At 42.7% G+C, this 23423-nt stretch overlaps 1 protein-coding gene across 2 annotated transcripts; it reads left to right on the forward strand.

Annotated features, from left to right (window-relative positions):
• Positions 1–853: 853 nt before the first annotated feature.
• LOC141793063 (uncharacterized) lies at positions 854–6071 on the forward strand. 2 transcript variants are annotated; one of them, XM_074673402.1, is made up of 14 exons: positions 854–1067; positions 1147–1503; positions 1707–1835; positions 1923–2090; positions 2555–2625; positions 2838–3084; positions 3216–3299; positions 3407–3481; positions 3976–4104; positions 4214–4378; positions 4620–4672; positions 4951–5056; positions 5136–5166; positions 5308–6071. In XM_074673402.1, the coding sequence occupies exons 1-14, from the start codon at positions 1004–1006 to the stop codon at positions 5363–5365; spliced, it is 1737 nt and encodes a 578-aa protein (XP_074529503.1). In that variant the 5' UTR covers positions 854–1003; the 3' UTR covers positions 5366–6071. The 2 variants fall into 2 exon arrangements, with proteins under 2 accessions (XP_074529503.1, XP_074529504.1); XM_074673403.1 differs by having other exon boundaries at positions 857–1067; positions 1165–1503; positions 5308–6068.
• Positions 6072–23423: the final 17352 nt, after the last annotated feature.

The following is a 23423-nucleotide window of genomic DNA, read 5'->3' on the forward strand; positions in this document are numbered from 1 at the left end:
TTTAATTAATACACAACACGCCTTCCTGAGAAGGTTGGATCCTGTCTGCTGTTCTTCTGTTTGTATCATGGTGCAAATGTAATATGGAGGTGGTTTTATTCTACTTTGAGTTCAGCTAATTTTAAGATGCTTGTACTGAATGTGTCATTAAATTTGAGTCTTGAGGTGCATTCATAAAAAAACAACAACAAAACAAATGATTTCACCAAGGACAATCAACAATAGCAACAACAAACAAAGAAAAAAAGTTTGTCCTCTGTAGACTCTCCAAGTATTTCAAACAGTTAAGATAATCTGAGGAGTTGTTATTTTTAAATCTTGTAGAAGTTGCACCAGATCTGTGTTTGTGGGAGTGGTGAAAGAGGAAGTTGTGTGCGGGGTTACTAAACCTCCTGCAGACTCACATGTTGACTCAGCGGTCTAAGAAGCTCACAAAAGGCCATGGCCCTTGAGTAAACCAGACTTTCTATTTTCATCATTGTTTCATTTCAGGACACGGTCAGTTTTCCTTCAGCAAATGGAGAAAGGATTGAAACATTCTGTCTGGGTTTGTCTGCTGATTAGGAAAGTTGGACTCTCTTTGGGCTATGTTAAACACCTCAAACTAAAATAAATGTGCTTTGGTAAGAGAGCAGAACCTCTTTTTGCTGTAATTCTGCAGATCCAAAGAATCTGGATCAAGCTGGAAGACTCCCTTCTTCTATTTCTACAAGCAGTGAGCGCAAACAGCAGCAGTGTTATAATAACCTTCATTGTGTCTCTGTCAAACCTTCAAAAAAGAAACAGTGTGCCACTTCCAGAAGAAGGAACCAAAACCACAGAAAAGGAAACAGCCGCTTTCTGCATTCCTCTTCTGTGGGCAGAAGTTGTTTGTGTGAGCATATCAAGGACGGTGTCATGTGATTTGGAAAGATTTCAAAGCAGAAACCACACTGTGGTTTGGTTTAGTGCTGTTTAGCAGGTGAACTCAATCCTTTGATTGATTCTGAGACAAGAGCACAAAATGCTTCATTTAGGCAAAGGACATCTTCATTTTTGTTGCAGTTTTCTCTTTTGTCTCCTCTTCGGTAAGACAGACATGAGAATGATTTACATCTGAATTCACATTTTCAATCCTTTTTACCAAGTATTCCTCACTGCCAGCAGTGCTTGCTGTGTTTTCAGGCTGTGTGTCTACAGAGGGGATCATTGCCACAGTGGGAACAGATGTTACTTTGATTTGCAACTACGATGCAAAGTACTATGGCAAGCTGTCTGCATGCTGGGGTCGAGGAGCCATCCCCAGCAGAGGCTGTGCCAATGAAGTGATCAGGTCGGATGGGTCAGAAATGACCAGCAGACTGTCAGAGCGTTACCTATTCACGGGTAATCTGGATGAAGGTGATGTGACGTTGACCATCAGGCAGGTGGAGGAGAGCGACTCTGGGACTTACGGCTGCCGTGTGGAGATACCGGGCTGGTTCAATGATCACAAACACCAGCAGACTCTGACTGTATTGCCAGGTGAGACATATACACTGTAAGATACAAAGATCAAGAAAGGAAAGTAAAAGATTCAAGTGTTTGTTACAGCAGTGAAGGTCTGAAAATTTTAACAACAGGATACATTGTGTTGCTGCTTTGATATTGACTGAAATAAACATAAATTTCTGTGAATAGTTTCAGTTAAGTGTGTATATGACTGTTCCTTTCTTCTTTCTTCATAGTGCGTCCCAATCCCCTTAAGGTGGAGACCAGAGAGGTGAAGGAAAGAACTGTTACTGTGCGCTGGTCTCCTGTGTTTGATGGCGGCAGACCCATCACAACCTACAGGATTGACCTCAAAAACAAACAAGGTAAACACAGAAAACATCCTGATAACCTCCATAAAAGCCAGGTATGTAGAAAAAAATGTATCATGTCTGAGTTTTCTCTTTGCACAGCGTCCTGGGACACAGCAGTGAGAACTGAGGTCTACAATCCTGAACTGACCCAACTGACTTTGGTGGATTTGCGTCCAGCCAAGACCTACAACCTGCGCATGTTTGCCGTCAACAGCGTGGGCATGAGTGAATCCAGCAACGTTCTGACCATCATGACAAAAGAAGCAGGTAGAGACTGATGTGAATTTGTTTAAAGACATGTTTAAAGCTCCTGTGAGGCACACTGAACTGAAAAGTGACAGAGAAATGAAGAAGACCATAACTACCGTGTAGTCATTTTCTATTACTGTGGCTGCTGGGCAGGTGTCAGACTACATGTTGACCAACCTGCTGCCAGAATAGCTTCTTTCTGACTATTTCTATGACAAAGATTTACAGTAAGGGAAGAGTTGGACTTACAAAATTAAGGTTGATGATGTTTCTGGTTGCAAACGCTCAAGTGTTGGAACTCAAGAGAAATTTCAAGATAAGAACTATCGCTGTGTCCAAAGGGGAAGTTAAATTAACACAAACCAAAAAGCCCTCACATAAGTTTTAAGAAATAAGATTACAAATAATCTGAAGTCTCCGTTTACATGTTAAGGTTTTTGAATATTTGTTTGTCTGCTGAATTTATTTGTGTTTTCCTCCAGCACCAGAGGGCCCTCCTCTGGATATGCAGCTCGTGGCCCTCAGTTCTGACAGCATCATAGTCACCTGGAAGGTAAAGTCTCAGTTTTTGAAACTTCTTTTTTGCAGCACTTCATCAAAAAAAAAAAAATAAAAAAAAAAAAATAATCTTGATTTAAGAAAGGCTTTATACACTCATTGTCTTGTATTGCATCAATCATGCTTTCTAGCAGCATCCCCTTACACTTTAAAAGGTACAGTGTTTGATCATTGGCTTCCTAAAGTGTGTTTGTTTCTCCCGATCAGCCTCCCAGACCTGATCTGAGAAATGGAGTTCTTCGGAGTTACAGCGTCAGCTACAGAGAGTATGATCCTAATGGCAAACAATTCAGAAGGTGGCAGCACTTGAGTGTGACAGCTACAGGAGAGGTTGAAAGAGTCCTCCTGACCAACCTGAAGCCTTCTGCCTCATATGGCGTGCTGGTTCAGGCCAGAACTAACGCAGGCATTGGACCTGCCTCCACTGCCCCACTCTGCTCCACTCTGGATGAAGGTGAGCCAGAAAAAATGAGAAAAGATCTAAAATGTATGATGAGTTATAAGCTTATATAAACTTATAATAATATCATAGATCCAGTTTGACATCACATAAATAAACAAAACTACTCATTTTTTTGTTTCAAGTTCGCAAAGCTTCAACGCCATCAACAATAAGATCCTCCTCCACTGCTGCTACATGGACACAAAACCAAACCAGCTTTACTTCACGTATGTATCGTTGGTTAGAAATCTCACATCACTGATGGTTCAATTTTAGGACAGGAAACAACATTTTAACTAAACATGACTGAAAATGGTTTTCTTTTTATGTAAAGCACACACAGCTCCAACAGTTCAGTCTGTTAATGCTGTCACAGTCTGGGGAGAAGAAACTACAAGTGCAACATCCGGTACGTTTTTTTTTTTTGTTTGTTTTGTTTTTTGAAACTAGGACTTCTTCATAGGACTTTACCTTAATTGTCTTTCTTTTTTAAAATTTAATTTGCATAGCTTTATTCAGTGAGTGCACAAAAGTGGATGGAGCTGGAAACAGAGTGAAAGTGGGGAGCGGGTCGATTCAAACCCAGGTCGACTTCTAACCTCATTGTGGTTAAGGCTAGGCCGTAGTGGCGCCCCAATTTTCTTCATTTTTTTTCCTCTCTTTTTTTGGTTAAACTCTACTGCTTTAAATGTTGATCTTAAATACAAAGTTTGTTTACAAACCAAAGCCGACATAAATTGCACTGTAATGTGCCAGATTTGAGTTGATTTATCACTCACAGCTTCAGTGTTTGTGTCACGAGGTCACAATCTGTTCTTCTGCGGCAGAAAAAGAATCAAGTTCACTGCAGTTGATCACAATCTCTTGTATATTTTACTTCACTTCCCTTTTTGTCACATACAGTGCCTCCAGACCCCCCAGTGTTGGAGATAAAGGCCGTAAAGGGAAGCACAATTTCACTGTTATGGACTCCTGGGTTTGAAGGTGACAGCCCCATTATTGGCTATAACCTGGAGTACAAAGCAGTTAACGGTACGAGAGCATTTATGAAAAAGAATCAAGCTGTTGCCACTTCACTGAAACTCCACTGTGAAGGCTAAACCTTTTGACCTTTTGACACTGATGTATTTCTTTTTCATAGTCTCATGGGATTACATAAAGACAGTTGTAGACTTCAGTCCTGATCAAACTGAAGCCACAATAATCGAGCTAAATCCCTCAACCTACAACATCCGAATGTTTGCCAAGAGCAGCGTGGGAACCAGCAAAGCGAGTAACATCCTCACCATCACCACAGAAGAGACAGGTGATGTGTTTCTGGATCCTTACTGTTTCTTAAGTGTTTTTATCACTGTTTTAACTTTGTGTGTTGAGACATCAAGTTGTTTGGTTTAACTCTTCACCAGTGCTGCAGTGAAATAGGTTCACTTACAACAGCTACTTTATTGTTTCCTCTAAAAGCTGAAATAGTGTTTCCTTTTCACACTCAGCTACCTTTAAGAAAGCAACCCTTAAAAAAACTTCCTCTTTGTGGTTGTGCTTAACAGGTCACCATGGCGATGACTCCCTTACCACCATATCTACTGACACTCATGCTGCTGTAAGTATGAAACCAAGTACTTGGATAACAACAGTTTAAGAGGAAGTAATCTTTGCTTTCGCCAGAGTGAAATTATCAGAACAACACATTATTAAAATACTCAGTGACATTGAGGAGTGCTGCATTGAAAATGAGTAAAGATCCATAGTGATGTTTCGACACTGCATGTTTTGCCAGGTGTACAAGCTCCCGAACAAAAAAAAATAAAATAAAAATAATGTCAATGACCTTGAATCCTTAACATCCTCTTATCCTCTTATAAAAATGCTCTCTACCAGGCCAGCATAGAGGAGGGTCAAAGTGGCAGTAAACTGGCTGCCATCTTGTTGCCAGTGGCACTTGTGGTGTTGATTGTAGGCATAGTGACCGCATGGCAGCTTCGGCGTGAGTATTACCTTCAGTTGAAAAAGATCTCACCAAAAGTGCTCATTTGATTTACACCTGTTACTGTTTTTTTTTACAGGATTGAAGCAGAAAAATGTTAGTCTGAACACGTAAGTGGCTGAAGGTTCTTTACACAATAAAAACAAATTTAAAAAGTAGATGATTGGGACACTTATAAGCACTGCACTCAAGTTGTTCTGTCTTCCTGTCTTCTTTCTGTCTTTCTCTTTCTCACCTTTCCTTACCTGCAGGTGGCTGTCCAGTGGAGCTCTGCGCTACAAAGGAGCTGAGTCACTACAAGAGTTGTGAAGCTCTGAACCCCAAAAGTGATTTTTACTCTCTTCATTTTTAAACTTTTTTTTTTTTTTACAGAGAAAACAAATACACACTCATCTGAATGTCCAGGAAATTCAAGCTACAAATGATCCTCGACATTAATTTACTAATGTGTTTTTAGCAAAATGTGAAAAAAAGTGAAATAAAAAATAGACAAACAAATAAACAAATAGATAAAATCATTTGTGCCAACCAGCAGGGAGACCATATGGGCAGGTTTTAAGTCAAGATGATCGGATTAAGAGTTTTGGATTACCTGTGTTTGGGTTTAGTCCTGATCAAATTTTTTGAACTAGCTCTCAGAGTTTTTTGTTACCTGTTTTGTTGCTAACAAATCAAGCTCAGAAGTAATGACAGTTTGGCCTAAACTTAATGATGCATCTTTTAACAAACAACTTGATCATACTACCTCAATACTCAAAAATTAAAATAATCACAATTTGATTGTGAAACAATTGCATGTGAACAATTCTTTCAAAATGTAATCAGAAAACTGATTAATAAATGCTTTAATCATCACTTAGTTACTTTTTCTGACTATTTGTGTAATTAAATGACATCACATCTTGTATGATAAACATCCATATTATTTTTCTATTTGGATCTTATAATATTATTTGAAATGATAAGTTTTGTTATTTTCAAGCTGAAAGAGATAACAAAACAAAAACAGTCCTACCATTGAAAATGTTTAGTACCTGAAATTACAACCAAGAAGAAAATTTGATACTTTTTTGTGTCCACTAATAAATGTTTAATAAAAAAAACACCACCAAGTTGTTTCTTTTAAAAGAAGTCAAACACATGTAAAAAAAAAAAAAAAAAATGCTGATCTGATTAAAAACTGTCTGATAAAATGTTTAATAAATCACCATCACCACTACCTTTACTTAGCAGACATACATCATCATAAAACAGGTATATGGCTTGAAATAAAACTGTTTTTTTTTCCTCTGAAGATAGAGTAAAAAACATATTTCCGTAACCCTCTGAGGAACCTGAAGCATCTCTCCTCAACAACCAGAGGGCGCCAGAGTCCTGTCAGTGATCCCTCTGCTGCTCGCCAGCTCTGCTCAGATCTCACCCCATCATCAACAGAGCATTATCCTCAGGGGCAGGCGCTGCAGCCAGCTGGATTTCCATCCATCTGTCCTGTAAATCTCTTAATTGTCCTCATTAAGGAGATGAGGAAGAGGAGGAGATGTGATACCTCTGTGGAGCTTTGAGGCAGCTGCCTGCGAGGGAGTCTCCCACTAATGGGCGATCCCAGGAGGGGATACCTAAGCTTGTGTCTCAGCAGGGACCAGAGTGGGGATCAATGTTTGTATGTGGATGAAGGAGTGTTTGAAAAAGGGCTTCCACTTCCTTTTCTGCTTGTTTAGGTCTCTTTCTAAGAAAGTAAGCCACTGATGATAGATCTGTTTTTGTTGTTTTTGCATTTACATGCAAGTGTTATAACTTCCTGAGAGATTGACCATTGTCTCGAGTTATGTAAATATTGTTGGCTATCGGTTTGCTGTAGTTAGCCATCAGAACTCAGAGCCGCTGACACACAAAGCCGCAGTTTGCTGTGTAACTATTGCCTCTAAACAAAGCCTCACCACATCCCTCCTCTGTGGACTTTCCTCTCATGTCCAGGCCCCTCACTTCCGCTGTCCACTGACCTTCTCCCTTCGTCCTCTGCCTCCTCTTGTTGGCTTTGTTTGCACAAATACCGGAGCCTTCCTGATCCATTGCTTCATCTCTCCATCCTCTTCTCCTGTCATCCATCTCCCTCTCTGTTCAGGCCATGCTGATTACACTGCTTGGCACTTACATAAACAGAAGGAAAGAGGCAAGGAAGGTTGTGGTAGGCATTGCATGGAGGACTTTGATGCGGTTCCTTTGATCGGCCACACAGCCAAAAAACAATTTTACCTCAGAGCCACTGCTTCCGCCATTATTACTGACGCCCTTTAGACCCGGCCTGCCGCCCGTAAACCACCGAGACAACAAACCAGTGGTCAACACAACAAGGATGTGGAGTTTGGGTACAAACGGATGCAACCAATCTCACTGACCTGCAGCCGATTAACAATGCTTCTCACTATTTTGGCATGCCCACCCTCTTTAAACATTTTCTGAGACCAAACATCCTTTAGGAAAACTACAAGCTGTTTGTGTAAGCCATGCTGAGTTGTGTCAGCTGTATCAGGTAAAGGCCTCAGTGCAGTCTGCAGGTGGGATTTTTAAGGAGAAAGGGGGAAGGTATGGTCATAATGGCAATATTAGCAGTGGGGACTTGGGGGTTAGCACTGTAATAAATCATGTACTATGGTTTTGGCCACATCAAGGCACCAGCACTCAGGAAACAGAGACTCTGAAGCGTACCACACACACCAAAGGCTAAGCTCCACAGGAGGGGCTGGTGTGCAGGCCTCGCTGCCACAGAACGGATGCACAGCCCAGGGTCCAAGGAGCTGCCAGATGTTAGCCCTCCTGGAGAACCTTATGGGTTTGAGAACAGCTGAGCAGATGTGAGTATTGAACAGAGCAGAAATAAAAGGAGAGCGGGAGTTTATGTAGAGCACCAAAAAAAGAGAAGGGGGACACACACGTAATTTGTGGAAGCATGTCGAGCGCCCGGGTTTGGCCTACTTACTGATGAAAGAAGCACTAATTGAATCAAGTCTTTATCCAAACCCCCTGCAAACTATTCAAAGGGAACTTTTCTTCTTGGAGCTACAACATCCCAGTCAGTGTGTGAACAGTTAAAAAGACAAGCAGCTCCCTGAAGTCTGACCTAAGTTTTTGTGGGAGCTCAGAAGGGAAAAAAAAAAAACATTATAAGAAGTGATAATAAACATGAAGACATTGTTGATGATTCAACCTCATCCAAAAACTCTCCTTATTCATGATGAAATGTGACGGTGCATTTGTGTGTGTGCTGATGTGATCTGATTAGCCAACCTGAGCCAGATGGAAAGCAGTGTACATGTTTGAAGGTCAGACATAACAGTTTCCATGGAGACATCAGAAAGTACACCAAGTAAACCAAGTTGTGCAGCACCGTCACATCCCTTGGGGAGGACCTGCATCAGCCTGAGTGAGTATCTGTGTCTGCATGGTTGTGCATGTGTACAGTGTAAGAGCATGCATCTACAAACTTTTTGTACCAGGTCATTTTTTGGCCTTTATTCCTAAAGTAGTTACGACTTTAAAGGCGTTGTAAAATATTTTGTCTAGATCCTTTCCTCAAGAACTCTGGCTGACAGATGTTTTGCATGTGACATAAAAAGTCCCCAAAATGAACAATTTTTATCTTTTTAAAACTTTGTTTTCAGCATTTTTTACAATGTTATCCAGCTTCTGTTCATTACTTTTTCCTGTTTTCATAAAACCAATCCTCCTCTCTGTTAAAAAACGTTCTGCAACAACCCGATCCTGGTATACATTTCACAATCTGTGCATTTTGAATATTTAAGAATTCAAATGTAAACTCAATTCAAAGTAAAGAATTATCACAGCACTCAAACACTGAGCATATCTTGAGCTAAGTGGCAAATTCCAACCTTCTCGGAGGTCTAAGTTTCCATAGAAACACACTAGACTTTATATTGATGTAGGAGTTTATCAAATGCTGAAAAAAAATGTATTTGGCAGCCAGTCATTGAGGACAGAAATAGCTATACTGACATGCTTGTTGCCTCCCTTTGCACACCCATAATCCTTAATGCTTGCAGATATTTCCATAAACGTTTGAACATCCAAAAGCATATCTTTTTACGATTCATATCACACGTCACCTCTCATTCTTGCAGCATTAAGTGTCAGAGCTTTGAACACAGGCATGGCTGCTAATCTGTTTAAATGTGCTTCCTTCTCCACGTTTACACCGCTGACTTTTTGCTTTTTTATACACCTGCCCAGAGGCGAGTTCTAGTAAGGAGAGGCGTCAAATTGGAAGACCTCCATCGTCCTGGCAGCTGAACACAGTGGAAGTCTTGGATCTGTTCAGGGGAATTGGACCAGCTGAGATCTGCCGTGGAAGACAAGTGGCTGGCGCTGTTGAATGGGAGGACAACTGAGGAGGGATGGAGGGAGAAGGGGGTGAAGTAGAGAAGGGAGGAGGGAGAGGTAATCACATCAGGGGATTAGTGGCTGTTATTAATGGAGGATAAGACTCTTTGCTGCCACTCTCACTCGCACACACACTCAGAAACACACATCTATCTATCTATCTATCTATCTATCTATCTATCTATCTATCTATCTATCTATCTATCTATCTATCTATCTATCTATCTATCTATCTATCTATCTATCTATCTATCTATCTATCTATCTATCTATCTATCTATCTATCTATCTATCTATCTATCCTTGTCTGTCTGACTGTAATTCAATTACTCAGCTGTCTCTCCTCTCCTCGTCCGACCTCATGGCCTCAGGCAATGTGTTGTGATTTTGGTTTGTAATATTCTCACTACCTACTTCATGAGGGAGAAAAATGATCCGCTCAAGTGCGCAAATTTCACCCTGTGTGTGTGTGCGTGTGTGTACTGGCATGCCACTGCTTGAAAGATGGCCGTTCACTGGTGAACAAACAAGACATTTGTCTAAAGTCTTGCATCACCTGGGGGGAAGACTCAGTGGAAATGTGCTCTGCCAGGTTATTTTTCGCTTTTATTTTCAGCCTTGTGTGACTCACAGATGAGAAAAACACGGCAGGATTTGTGCCACCGCTCTTTGTGACATCTTTTTATCATTGTCCTTTATTTAGGTCACAAATACACAGTTTCACCACTTGGTTGGGTACTTTGATAATAATGATGTATGTTATGTTGTTACAACTTAACTTATGGTAACAAAGCCACAGAGAATCAAGTTAAAAGCTAAGTTTGCAGCTAGCTTCTCATGATTTCACTGTGATAGTCTTCAGCCTATAGCTCAGAGTGTAATCTTAGATCAATAAAGTGCTCCTCTAATTTGTAATCTATGAGCTGACAAATTAATAATGTGTGTTTAGTAGCTGCTTCGGATGGTGTCCAAGGTGGGTATAGAAAATTAACTGATATTAGATTTTTTTTATTTAGCAGCCAAACACAAAAGCTTGAGACGATTGTATATTTGATTCTTTCATATTTTAAACATGGATATAAAGTAACAATGCTATATGTTTGTACTAAACAGATCTAAATTCATTTTATATTTTTGTAGAAATCCCTTAGTCTGCCTGGAAACTGCTCATAATGGTCTGTTCTACGAAAAAAGAAATAACTTGTTGACTTGAAACATTGAGATCATCTTATTAGGATCTCCTAACTGGTTCACGACATGTTGGAGGGATGGACTCAAACACCAAGCCCTGCCCATAGGCCTGCCTCCACAGGCCTCCAGAAGTCTAGCCAGTCAGAGAGAAGGGGGTTTGTGGGGCCTTAAAGAGATTGCAGATGAAACAAAGCATTTTAGACAGAACAAAAAGAAACAAAGATGAAACAAAAGATGAAGATGTCAGAAAAACTGAGATTTTTATTTATTTTTATTTATCTTATTTTTTTTAATGTCCCTTCTTAAAGTAGCTCCGATAAAAGAAGTCCATTTAGCCTCCTTGTTAGCCAAGTCTGGTTAACCACCAGAGAGCTGAAAGCTAAGTGAGTAGCTAGCTGCTTGACATGGTTTGCTGTGTCCCAATACAGGAGCTGCATCCTTTGAAAGCTCCCACAGATGAAACTTTCTGACTTAAAGCCACAAGAAGTTCAAAGAGTGCTTCTCTCATGGCCCAGGACTGTGTAGGCTTAAAGTCAGTGCACTCCAAATCAAATGACACATCGCTGACTCTTAAGAGTCCGTGTAATATCCTGCAGTTCAAAGGGGCTGAGAGGACTTTCTGAAAAAAGCTAGTGTTTTTCAGGGAAGACGACTCAGTTTCCCGTGAGCACTTGCACCCACTATTGTGAGGATGTGACTCATAGGTGTCACATCTAAGGTGTGTTTGTTTTGATGGGGAAAAGTGATTGGATCTTCTTTTAAACACTATGATTCTTTGTTTAGTACAACTTTTTAGCACACATGAAGAGAAACAGTCATGAAGTTTATTGGCTCTCTGCTAGAAAAATGACAGACCCAAATTGAAAAAAGTACATCTCTGCATCTACAAGGTCTATTTGAATAATTCTGGTGTCATAATAAAGGGAACACTTGTGAAATTTGTCAATAGGTGTCAGTATCAGCTTTTATGCCACTGGCTCAGACATAAAGGACTCTTTTTCGTGGCGCAGCGCAGGGGGCGCAAGCCTGGCGCAGCCTGCACAGTGCTAATTTCGTGTGGCTCACCGCCGTGCGCTGCCAATTTGACAATTTGGTAGACCGTCTGCGCAGAGATGGGTGTGACGGCGCGCCAGGGGGAGTTGACGGCGCACCAGGGGGAGGTGTCAGCCGATTCATGTTGGCGCAGTGACAATTTCGTGCCAAAAAAGTGCGCTGAAAGCTCGCCAGCTCCAACCTGGTCTATCTTCGGCGCAAGGCGGAGCCCACCCTCCGCAGCTGTAATTTGGTGACAGGCGCACATGTGCACACATGTCATCAAAGCCTCAGAGGCAGGTTTCCAGAGTGTCAGGCACATTTTAATGCAGTAAACAATCACAGCAATCACTATTTAATGTAACCGTCTGAACCAGCATATACATTTATATCTATATTAACTGTCCCGTCACATCTGATGTCAGATTAAAGCCGTTTGTCATAATGGAAAGTTAACCTGAAGGCAGCTGGAAGTTTGATGCACATCTTACAATCAAACAATAAACAGCCTTAACATCTGATACTGAGTATATCTGATTCTCTCATTTCATTTAATTTAAAGAAAAGAGGGAGGGAAAAGACGAAGAAAAAAACAGACAAAATAAATGTATGTCACTCAGGATTTACCCGTGATTTCCCATATTTCTCTGTTTTAGTCTTTATTTTTAACGTGACCTAAAAAGATGGAGTACATTATTGTAAGGAGGATGAGATGGAGACACTGGGAGAGTATACAGTATATCACCAAAGGCTCTGCTTGGGGATGACAAACCAGGAGTGCAGGTGGATCAAAAGTATTCTGAATGGATAAGCCAGCTGTGTAACTCCCTTTTAATTTTTTACTCCTGATAAAGACAAAGGAACAGATTAAATCTGTCTGGGGAGCTGGCCCACAAGGTGACGCGCGTCGTGTCCTCCGATGCGCCCCGCTGTCCATTGACCTGCTGCAGGCACAGCGGCTCTGACCGTCTCCGCTACCAACACTCTCTCCGTGGTGCTGGAGATCACTCAGACCAATCAGACGCTGCGCCTCAGTCGCAGGGCATTTAAAGGCGAGGAGAGGCGCTCATTTGATTGGTGAAAACAGCGCTCGGCTGTGTTAAACCCACTCGCGGCTTTTCTCCTCCCTCTCTGCCATTTGCGCGGAGGGAGGCGTGGACGCGCTCCTCTGCGCTCATGTGCGCCTGTACTGCGCCTTTCTTGGCAATGCAGGAAACTTGCAAAGTGCGCCGGTCACGCCCTGTGCGCACGGCGAAGGCCGGCGCAGGGCAGGTGCGCCTGCGCCTGCGCCTGCGCCTGGTCTACAAAATTAGAGCCCAAAGTGCCTATATGTTCTATGCCTTTTGTTGTGAAGCGACCACAAAGTCCCCAGTTGGGGGACCTCAGCAGTGCTATTATTTGAACTCGGTAAACTCAGTTTGTACCATAGCTTAGTAGTTCGCTATATTTAGCGCTTATCATAGCCTGGTGCTCTGAGATGTAACTTATAACATTAGTAAATCTTCATTCTGTCCTTTTTCTTTTTGTCAGTCCAGCTCCTCAGTGTCCATCATGACTACAAAATAAGTCCAATAAACTGTTCAACCCAGCCTTGTTTGATCCGATCAGGAAACTGAGAATCAGAACTTAGAAATAACCTATTATGGCAGTGATAATCTTGTTTTAAGATGTGGATTATTATCAGGCACATATCTAGAAGTGAGACTTTTTCAAGGTCACTTAGAAAGCACTCACATGGACTTAAAAGTAAGTTACCAGTATCAACCTTGTTGTATAGTTTACAAAACAAATGTAAAAAAAAAAATAATCAAGGAAGGCCTTGAGATGCAAAATATCTTTAAACGGTTTAGTTTTGTTATTTCCAGTTGGGTATGTGGAGTATTTTCAGCCGAGTTTTTCAGGGTAACTGCAGGAACAGCTGATAATGTAAATTTGTCTAATTTTGGTGAGATGTCCACACAAGCTACAAAGACATACAGCTCTTTAGTGTTAAGCTATAATTAAGCTGCTTGTCTCAAAAACAATAAGAGGAATGTTAAACTGCTATAGGTAAGATGGAGCAAAGTGCATCTCCAAGTAATTGTTTGGTTCATATTGACTCCTCCACAGGATGTGAAAGAAGTTTTTCTTTCCAACTTGTTGCATCACATTGCAGGGAAAACTGTGGAGATGAGCTTGGCCTGGGTTATCTTTTTACTGTAACTCCAGCCTCCCTGTGACTCACGTTATCAAAAATTCATGACATGATTTGTGCCAAGAAAAGAAATTTGACCACTGTCATTTGGATCGCATTTACTGAAAATATCATCTTAAAAGCTCTCTGGTATATTTCTTTACTTCAATATCATCTCAGAATTTAAAAACACTATGCAAGCTCATTTGCTCTCTGACCATAATTGTGTATTTCAGGCAACTGAGAGAGATCATAAGATTGACATGCGCGGAAGATGCAACGGCTGCTCGGTGATGAAGCACAGGCCTAGGCTAAAGGAGCACATTTGCAGGCTCTTTCATCACTGAGATTTCGGCTCAGGCTTGCAGAAAGCCACAAAGACACCAGCATCCTACCGTGAGCAGCAGACGCGGCTGCACCGCAGTTTCATCATCTGAATGGAGTTTCTCAGCAGTGGCAAGGAAACTAAAGTCCCTGAGCCTTATGGTGTCACCGGAGGACCCTGGAGGAACATCGACATGTCAGACGAGCTCTGAGGTGAGACCAATAAGGAAATACACGGATCCTAAGATAAAAGGGGAAAAACAACTCCACAGAAGGGTGTAGAGTATCAGAGCAACCATTTTGGTTAAGCATTGAGGCAGCAAAAACATTGTCTACCTTATATTTTATCCCCCCTTTCCTATAGTAGACGAAGCAGAGTAACTCGTACCCCAAACTTCTTCACAGCTATTGAATTAAAATGTAGTTATTTAAATAAATAGGTACTTTGTTGCACTTTTTCAAATAAGTAAACAATGCTCAAAGTACAACTGGGTGCATGTTTTTACATGGCTGTGTTTTTTTTTTTAAGTTGGGTCCCATGAACAGAGGGAGCTGAGGGCCCTGTGGGGATACACACACACACACACACACACATGCCAATCTGTCTGTCAGCTCTGTGCTCATAATCACATCCTATCCCCTCGTGTTCCCGTACACACAACCCCCCGCCTCGCTTCATCGTACAGGGAGGGAAATGAGCGATCCCTCCAAACGCTCTCCAAGATTAAGGCTTTGTGTTTTACATGTGTTATCGTTGCTTCCCTTCGTTATCCCCCTGCTTTTGTCTCAGCCTCCTCCTCTAATTAGAATCTTGTCCCTTTCATTCCTCCGTGCGCCTTCCTTACACCTGTGAGAGCGCAAAGAAGAAGTAGAAGCATGGAGAGAGAAGAAGAAGAGGAGAAGAAGAGAAGAAGAAGAATGAGGAAGGAACAGGGAGAGGAAAGATGAAAAGCGCGCCACACGGAGCGAGTGGCAGAGCGTTGTGGAATGCAGCGTCTGAGGGGAGGATGAAGGCGCTTGTCACGTCTCATCACACAAGCGTACACATGCACACACTAAGACACACACACACACACACACACACACACACACACACACACACACACAACCTGGCTGTGGTGCAGCAGAGACACACAGTCCCGCTGAGCTGAGCTTTGAAAAGAAGAAAGTGCAAAGGGAATGAAAAAGAAGAAAGAAGAACAAGCAAGAAGAAGCCACCGTGTTGGATGTTTCATTTTGACCCATATTTGTCCTGACGCATAAATCTAACAGGCGCTGAGGAGCCCAGCACATCTGTCACAACAGGGCGGTGTAAAAAATATCTAAGCAGATCCAGCTGAATGCACACACGGCTGGTGGTGGCATGAACCGCAATTAGGAAGTGCAAATAATAAGGATATGAAATATACAATGTTAAGACAAGAAAGCCTAATGCTGCATTTTTTTTATATAAAAAAATGTGAACAGCTCTAACAAGCACAAGATCACTGCCTTGTGCTCTCTTCCTTCCCTGCTCCCTCCTCTCTTGTCTCTCTCCTCACTTCCCTCCTTTGCCTCCAGCCGTGTTCAGCGCTGTCTGCCCGTCCCCTGGCCCGCAGTGAGGCCTCCCTGGCTGTTTATGTGCGAGGTGAGGGCAGACTGGCACTGCGCCGTGTGTGCGGTCAGGCCGTGTTTACATCTGTCTGGCCCTGGAGCCTGAAGCTTGGAACCTGGAGCTGAGCGCTGGTGCATCCTGGACGTCTCCCAGAAGACTCGAGCAGGACCAGGGGACCGAGTCTCTCTGCCTGATGAATGGCCCACAGTCTCACAGAGCTGTGCGTGTCCCTTTGCATAACTGACCCCTTTTTCCTTCGTTGCTCTTAAATCCTCTACTACTCTTCTTGTCTGCTTCCAACTGTTCTCTCTTCTTCTTCTCTCTCCCCAGACTTCCCAGTGACTGCACATAAGAGGAATATAAGGAGCTTTCATGGACTTTCTGCCTCTGATTGAATGTCTACATGTTGGTACTTAGGATTTGTGTGTCTGAGATATGTTTAACACGCACTAATCTGCCAGAAACAGCAACGAAGGGAGAGAATTGAATAGCACTGGTTGTGCTACATGACAAACAGTGTGATCTGCCTTTTGTTTTTGATAGCTGATGAATATGCATGCAGGCCCGGGAGTGACTGAGTTTGGGGTGGGGTGGGGGGCTCAGAAGAGCATGTTCAACAATGGAATTACATCTCTGACATGCATCCACCGCAAGGCTGGGATTAAACCCAGCGCAAGGGGGGGAAGAAAAGAATGGAAAGAAGGGATAGAGATGGAGAGTGAAGCGATAAAGAACAGATCCGCTGCTTATCTATTGAAGAAATGGAGGCCTCGGGGAGAAGAAGGGGAGGAAGGAGATGATGAGGGAGGTAGCGGTGGCGAGGAGTGGGGAAAAGGAGGGAGGGGACGGGTCGTCAATCCGATGTATTTAATTTCTTTTGCTGTTAGTGAATCATCAAGGGGATGATCCAACAGCGGATCAAAAGAACAAGCAGTGGAACGGGAAAAAAGCAGATTAATGCAGCAGAACAAAGGAGCAGTCCCTCCAAGATGATCGCAACTTCTCCTTCCCTCCTCCCGCTCATGCCTTTCTATCTTTTTTCTGTTTTCCTCCACAGAAAACTTTCATAAACTGCATGAAGACATGAGAGCGGCGACAAGAGGAGCTAGGTTTGACACTGGGTGTTCACGTCCTTTCCGACAGAAACCGGGAGGATCTGCCCATCATTCTGCACTTCCTCTGAGGGCTGTCATGCACCGAGGAAAGCTCCCCTCAGGGCTTCTGGTAGACCACTAGTTTAGTCTGACTTTGACTGCTTTTATGAATGTCCAGTCAGCATGTTTGGTTTCATTTTGAAGTCTGCTCAGGCAATGATCATGTTTAGAGTAAAGCCTTTATCGGGACTGCCGAGTCTCAGATTAGCCAAAGCATAGTTCTCCTTGAGTGCGGTGGTGGTGTCTGGAGTGCTTTCATGAGCGGGGAGTGTTATAGGCCATTCAGCCGATGGTTTCAGCTACAACAGGAGTCAGAGATTCAGAGCGGAGGGGATGAGGATTGCTAAGCTGTGTGTGCAGGAGAGGTGGGTACAGGTTTTGTCACGCCAAGCTTAATGGCGCTCCAAAAGACAGCTGAAATGATTTGACCGTGTCCAGTTAAAACAAATATAAGAGGCCTCAGTGATGCTGTTATAATCACATTTTACATTTCACTGCCCCCCTCCCCTCCTCCTCCGACACTCTCTCATTTTCCTCTCACATTTTCTCCCTCTCTCTGTCACCTTCTCTGTCACTCTGCCCAAACCGCTGCAACTCCCACACAGTTCACTGTAAAGCCTCCCCATACCTGCCTGTCTTCTCCAGATGGCAGATTGAGACCGGTGCATGTGCACGTATGAGTGTTAGTCTAAGCGTGTGAGTGTGTGTGTGTGCGCGTGCATGGTTTTATTCTGGAGTGCTTCCCCTCCCCCTGTTGGAGTCGAATGATCTGAAAAAGAAAAGTCAAGCGGTGTCCAGCCAAGCTCACGGCTGGTTGACGGTCAATATTGACCCTGGGCTCCATGTCTCTCTGTGGAAACAAGGAATAAACCCCAAACTCCCCTCCTCCATGTCACCTTGACTCGCTCTCACACAGATAGGACCGAGCTGCCAGTATAGAGGCTTGACCCAACTCCTGACCCTGGTCTGGGTATTTTCTCATCCTCCTGCTGGTTAAGAACAGGCCAGGGGAGGGTGTGTGTTCTCAGTTGTGCGAGCCAGCAGAGAGTGATGGATGGGAGTGAGATATTGCCACTGATGCTTAAGTTTGAAGGTGCATTGTTAACTGGTCCTTTGCCAAACAACCACAACAAAGCAAATCCTCATGCTTGTGTACTCTACTGTTTAAAGCTCAGATTTACTTCTGAGAGTTTGCATGTCTTAAAGAGACAAAGTTAAAAAGAAAAAAAATCCTGTACGTGCATTGATGTATCAGTGTGTATTTGCCTTTGTGTATCTGTCAGCACAAACACCTAACATTGAAGGAGACAGGCTGCCTCCTGACAGTTATTTGCTAGTTTTGGTCTCTCTGTGCTCTGTCTAACTTCTGTCTCTTCTTCCTCTCCTCAAATTACTCCTGGAGGACTGAGCAAGGGGAAACACAACTGCTGAGAAAAGACTCGCGACACTCCACTTGTTATTGTGAGAACCTTCCCTCTCTGTCTTTTCCCTCTTCTGTTTATCTGTGGCTTGTATGATTCCCTATTTGTCAGCCATCTGCGTTCTATAGAGACTGCCTGTGTGCTTTGTGTACATTTACACACAAAGCCAAGTAAGCATTGTGCAGCAACAGTGTTACATCCCACAGACACACAAGGCATGCAGGGTTTAAGTGTCTGTTACAGCTGGGTCAGCTGCTCAGCCAGCGCGTTTCAGAGATACTCCATTCTGTAGAGGTCTCAGAAAGGGACGTCTGCACATGAGTTACAAGAGGAGTGTGTCACTGCGTGAATCATTTCAAGTTCCACCAATTATCCTGCTCTTTGGCAGAGGTGAAAGACCCCACTTTGAATAATCCCATCCCAGCCTTCCTCAGGTGAGTTCACCAACTCCTCAGCCCTTCAAACAGGAAGTTACATCCGTCACGTGCAGAAGAAAGGGGCTTCAGCGACGATGACTATTTCTGAGTTAAAGGGCATACTGCAGGTTGATTTTTTTTGTAGATTAACACCTAACATTGTCTGGTAATGGCAGTAGAACAGGGGTGGCCCACCTGCGGCTCACGAGCCACGTGCGGCTCTTTGCCTTTTCAGTGTGCGGCTCTTCGATCTATTCATTAAAGGGGACATATCATGCTGATCCCTGATTTAATACTTACATATAATATAATAAATTCGAAAACAAGACCTTTTACTCTCTGAATTAAAAAAAAATGAGATGTATTTTTTCAGATATCCTTGAACGAGATTTGATGCCTCTGAAAATAGGTCATTGCCATTTGGCTGCGAGATTTTGACCTTCATGATGACATGAGGATCCTCTCTTTTTATTGGAGTAATCTGATAAAGCAGCTCCTCCTCTGTGATGTCAGTTAGTCACACAACCGCCACCGAGGGATACACCCACCAAGAGGTGACTGACGGAGTGCTGGATGCAGGGACTCTGCTCTGCTAAGCAGCTTGGCTTTACATAGTGAATTAGCAGTTAAAACACTGTAGTTTTAGCAGACGTAATACTTGTGAGACTGTGATATTTGCATGCTTGTTCTGACATGCACTGTGAACCTGGACCACAATAATGCTGCGGTAATAACATAGTGACGAACTGACGGTAGAGGCGATCTTTAGACTTCACTTTCAGCATGATGGATAAAACAGAGAAAAGTGAAGGAGCAGGATGGAGCCCTGTTGTAGAAATAGTTTATTGGTGAAGTCTGCCTATATTTCCACGTATAAACTATACATGTTACAGTACCGGTTTGACTCACCACACTGAAGCGTCCTGAGATGATCTGTGTCGAGGTGGATTTTCTTCCTCCTGAGCTGCAGAACGTCCGGGTCTGACTCGGGGTCCAATACAAAAGGACGTATCCTACACTCTGCCATTTTATTACTGCTATCAATGCCTTACGGTGAAGTTTTGGCAAACAGCAAACTCGCTCGGTCTGCTCCATTCAATGTGGCGATTTTGTAAATACTGCCATGCTGCAAAAACCGCCCCTTGGCTCTACCCCCTCTGCCCCTCTGATAGAACTGACCAATCAGAGCACAAAGGGCTGTGACGTTGCGAGGTTACTGGAGGTCATTCTCCAAATGGAGCGTTTCAACGAGATCTTCAGAATGGCCTAAAATGAGGATATTGAGAACGCTATTGTGGGGCAATGAAGGAACTAAATGACTTGTACTGAGGGCAGAAATGCTTTACAGGCATCCTAGTCTGGCATAGTGAAAAGGAGAAACAAGCATGATATGTCCCCTTTAAAAAAAATATGATACTGTTATGAGTAGTGGTGTGCCAATCAATCTAAAATATTGATTTATTGATGCCAACGTTATGATGAGAATTGATCAATACTTGGGTGATGAGATTGATACTTAAGTTTCAGTTTCTTTTCTCTACATCGCTAATGTGCTCATAGCTATCTAAATAGATGGAACTTTATGTCTTCTGCAGTAAAAACAGAAATTTGTCTTTGACACGGCTCCAAGTACAAATTGAAACACACTTACAAACACAGCACATGCTGCTTTGAAAATTTTGTGTCATTTAGTTTATGTGTGAGAGGAAGTGATTTTTTGATGTGGCTCTTTGTAGTACCACAGTAATTTTTGCGGTTCTTGGTCTCTGACTGGTTGGCCACCCCTGCAGTAGAATAAGTCAATGATTAATTTATATGTTATTCGACAAAAAAGGCACACATTTAGAGGAAGAAGTGGCTGTTTTTGGTATAGCTATTCAAAACGCTTTTTTTCAGCATCGAGTCATTTGACGTAATAACAGGGACTTGCATTCCTTTACTCTGCTTGAGTCAGTATGAATAAGAGGTTTTCATGAGTGCGATCCAGCATTTGAGTTTATTGTGTTTCTTTCAAAGTATTAATTAATTTGACCATCCATTTAGATGGTTCGGATGTGTTTGTGTGGATGGATGCAGAAATACTAGCTTAACAGGACATCCAGTCCACTTTTCGGACTTGGTGAGCTACTTTCATGCTCAAATTTGTTTTTTGCAGCTGAAAAACAGGACTATATTTCTGCATCAGAAACATGTACAAAAACCCAGTGGTCCATGATGACCATTTTTTGACAGGAAAAATGATATGATGGAGTATTATAAAGTTTATGGATGGAGTTCAGGATGGGATACTGGAGCCGGGTCCTGGTGAGACTGACATGGCTGCTGTCCGGTCAGACAACTGCAGGTTTACTGGAAGCAGCAACAGCCTCTTGCCTGGCTCCTGGTGGCAGATGTAAACAAGGATTGCCAGAGATTCAGCTAGAGATTCAGCCTGAGTTACACCCGACGGAAACGTAAGCTGAGCACCGTAGCTAAGACTTGGTTTTCTGACTCTAAATCAGTGGACTCTGATAGATCTCTCTATCCTCTATCTTCCTCTTTATGGCTTTATCATGATGGCTCAAAGCGTGTTGCTTTACGATCAGCTCTTACACGTACTACGTATTTTTTAAGTCAGTGTATCTGATTTCAAACATGAAACATGTTGATGTGAACACAGTGTTTAGCTACATACCACTAGCTAATAGCGCTCACTTACCGGGACACCTGCTCTGTTCTCCTCTGGTTCTCCTCACACCACAACTCCACTGCTCTCCTACGGTAGTTATTCCTCCTCATGGTGCCCTGTTTCCTAACAGGCTCATAATTATAACCCTGAGGACCATCATGTGGATAGGAATTGAGATTTTCTTCTTCTTCTTCATTGACAGGAGCGACTGTCGGATCCATGTTTATTAATGTTAGCGGCAGAGGTCATGATCAAATGCCGGTTTTTAGCACGGGAGTACAAAAACTGGTACTAAAACGTCTCCAGGAGACCCTGTGGTTTATTAATTTAGGAATTTGTTTCAGGATATTGTTTTTAAGTTAATCTTAACAGTTGTCTGCAATATGCCCTTTAATATCACAAAAGCATGTACAAAAAAACTTTTTGAAAGAAAAAAAAAACAGACCAGCAGGAAGCAAGTAGTGACCAGAAGCATCTCTGTCACAGCACCAGATCTGAAAGGTTTCTATTCAAGTCAATATGTCAACCCACGCTGGATTCACTCTGTTGTGGCCGGCTGCATCCCTGCTCTGACAGGTTGCAGCAGATACCCAAGCCTCCTGAATTTGCCAGGTGTCTGAGTGTCGATTCACCATAGGGCAGATGGAGTGGGACAGGAAGTTGTTCACGGAAAATACTTAAAAAGAGCCAGTGACTTTTAAAATGAAACAAACCCTGTCAAAATCAGATTGTGTTTAGCTTGACTACAACAACAAACCAACATAATGAATGCAGCCAGACCAGGAGTCAACAGGTTTAAGGTTTTACAGCCCAACATGAATGAGGAGGCTCATCATTGGAGTAGGCAGCACTCCAGCTGTCTTGTGTCCTGCGAGGAGCCAGACTGGACATGCAGCAGGTGTGAGTCGACATGCACAGTCAATCCACAATGAAGCAAAGCAGGATTACAGACACATCTTGTGTATTCCTAGTGTAAGGGACAAAGTGAGTAGGTGGTCCCGAAAAATTAGAATCTCAACAGAATGAGCAGGACACATCCTGTGTTGCTCACCTTGTCAGGATTCTAATTTGCACTCACTATTCCATATCCAACATATTATCCAGCTATCAAATTAAGAAAAAAAAGAGATCACCAAACATTCATTGAGTAATTTAACAAAGATGTCTTTATACAGCTAAAAAAAATGTCCCTTCTGTTCTTAGTTTCTAGTCATGTGACCATCCCAAAGCCTGCCAGCATGATGACAGCCAGCAAAAGTACGGACAGCACTGTGTTTTCTATCCGGCTGAGTCAATAATGCTGCAGCTGGAGAGGTGGAGGACACAATTCTTCAACCGCAAAAGAAAAGGTGGGTAATATCAAACTATTCACTGTGCAACATGAAAGAAATGCTCTACGTTTAAATTACTGGTGGCTGTTAAACAGAAGCCAGCGGCTAAATGATAACGGCACGATACTATTTTTGAAGGCTACTGGAGTAAAAATGACAAGGAAAGCATCATCTGTTTGTGTTTTGTTTAACCGTACTGCAACCCAACACCAGTCCGGTGTCTTTTGCATACCAGACTCTCCTCACAGTTCTGCACGAACAGTTGAGAGCTTTGACAATTCCCATGCACCCAGAAAACAGGAATTCAGTCAGGAACACTCTCATCAAAGATTTGAACCATTTATAACCTCTGCCAAGGAGGTTATGTTTTTGGGTGTTTGTCTGTCCGTAAACAACATAACACTGGAAAGAAACAGAAATCTTATCAAGTGTTTTTGTCTTATGTAGTTAGTGGGCGTGACCTTCATATGTAAATGAGCCATCGCTGATACTGCCCCACTCTTCTGCGTCACTGAGAGCAGCGCCATGAGCTCCGAGTGCACAATGTTTAGAAAACAGCAAAGCTCATTTGCCATTACATTACAGACTAAAACAACAGGCTAACCGCAGCAGAAGTTAGCATCCTGAAGCTAACACAGAGACAGGGGGGACACTGAGGAAAAGCTCTT

This window comes from Halichoeres trimaculatus, unplaced genomic scaffold (assembly GCF_033239565.1).
Source record: "Halichoeres trimaculatus isolate MK-OKI-2021-1 unplaced genomic scaffold, fHalTri1.1 fHalTri1_scaffold_7, whole genome shotgun sequence".
Taxonomy (NCBI): Eukaryota; Metazoa; Chordata; class Actinopteri; order Labriformes; family Labridae; genus Halichoeres; species Halichoeres trimaculatus.

Excerpts from the sequence above, each read along its gene's own strand:
- LOC141793063 (XM_074673402.1), top strand. The coding sequence starts at position 1,004 with ATGCTTCATTTAGGCAAAGGACATCTTCATTTTTGTTGCAGTTTTCTC. Across the intron at positions 2,626-2,837 it reads GCATCATAGTCACCTGGAAG|CCTCCCAGACCTGATCTGAG; the intron begins GTAAAGTCTCAG and ends TCTCCCGATCAG. Across the intron at positions 3,482-3,975 it reads AACTACAAGTGCAACATCCG|TGCCTCCAGACCCCCCAGTG; the intron begins GTACGTTTTTTT and ends TGTCACATACAG.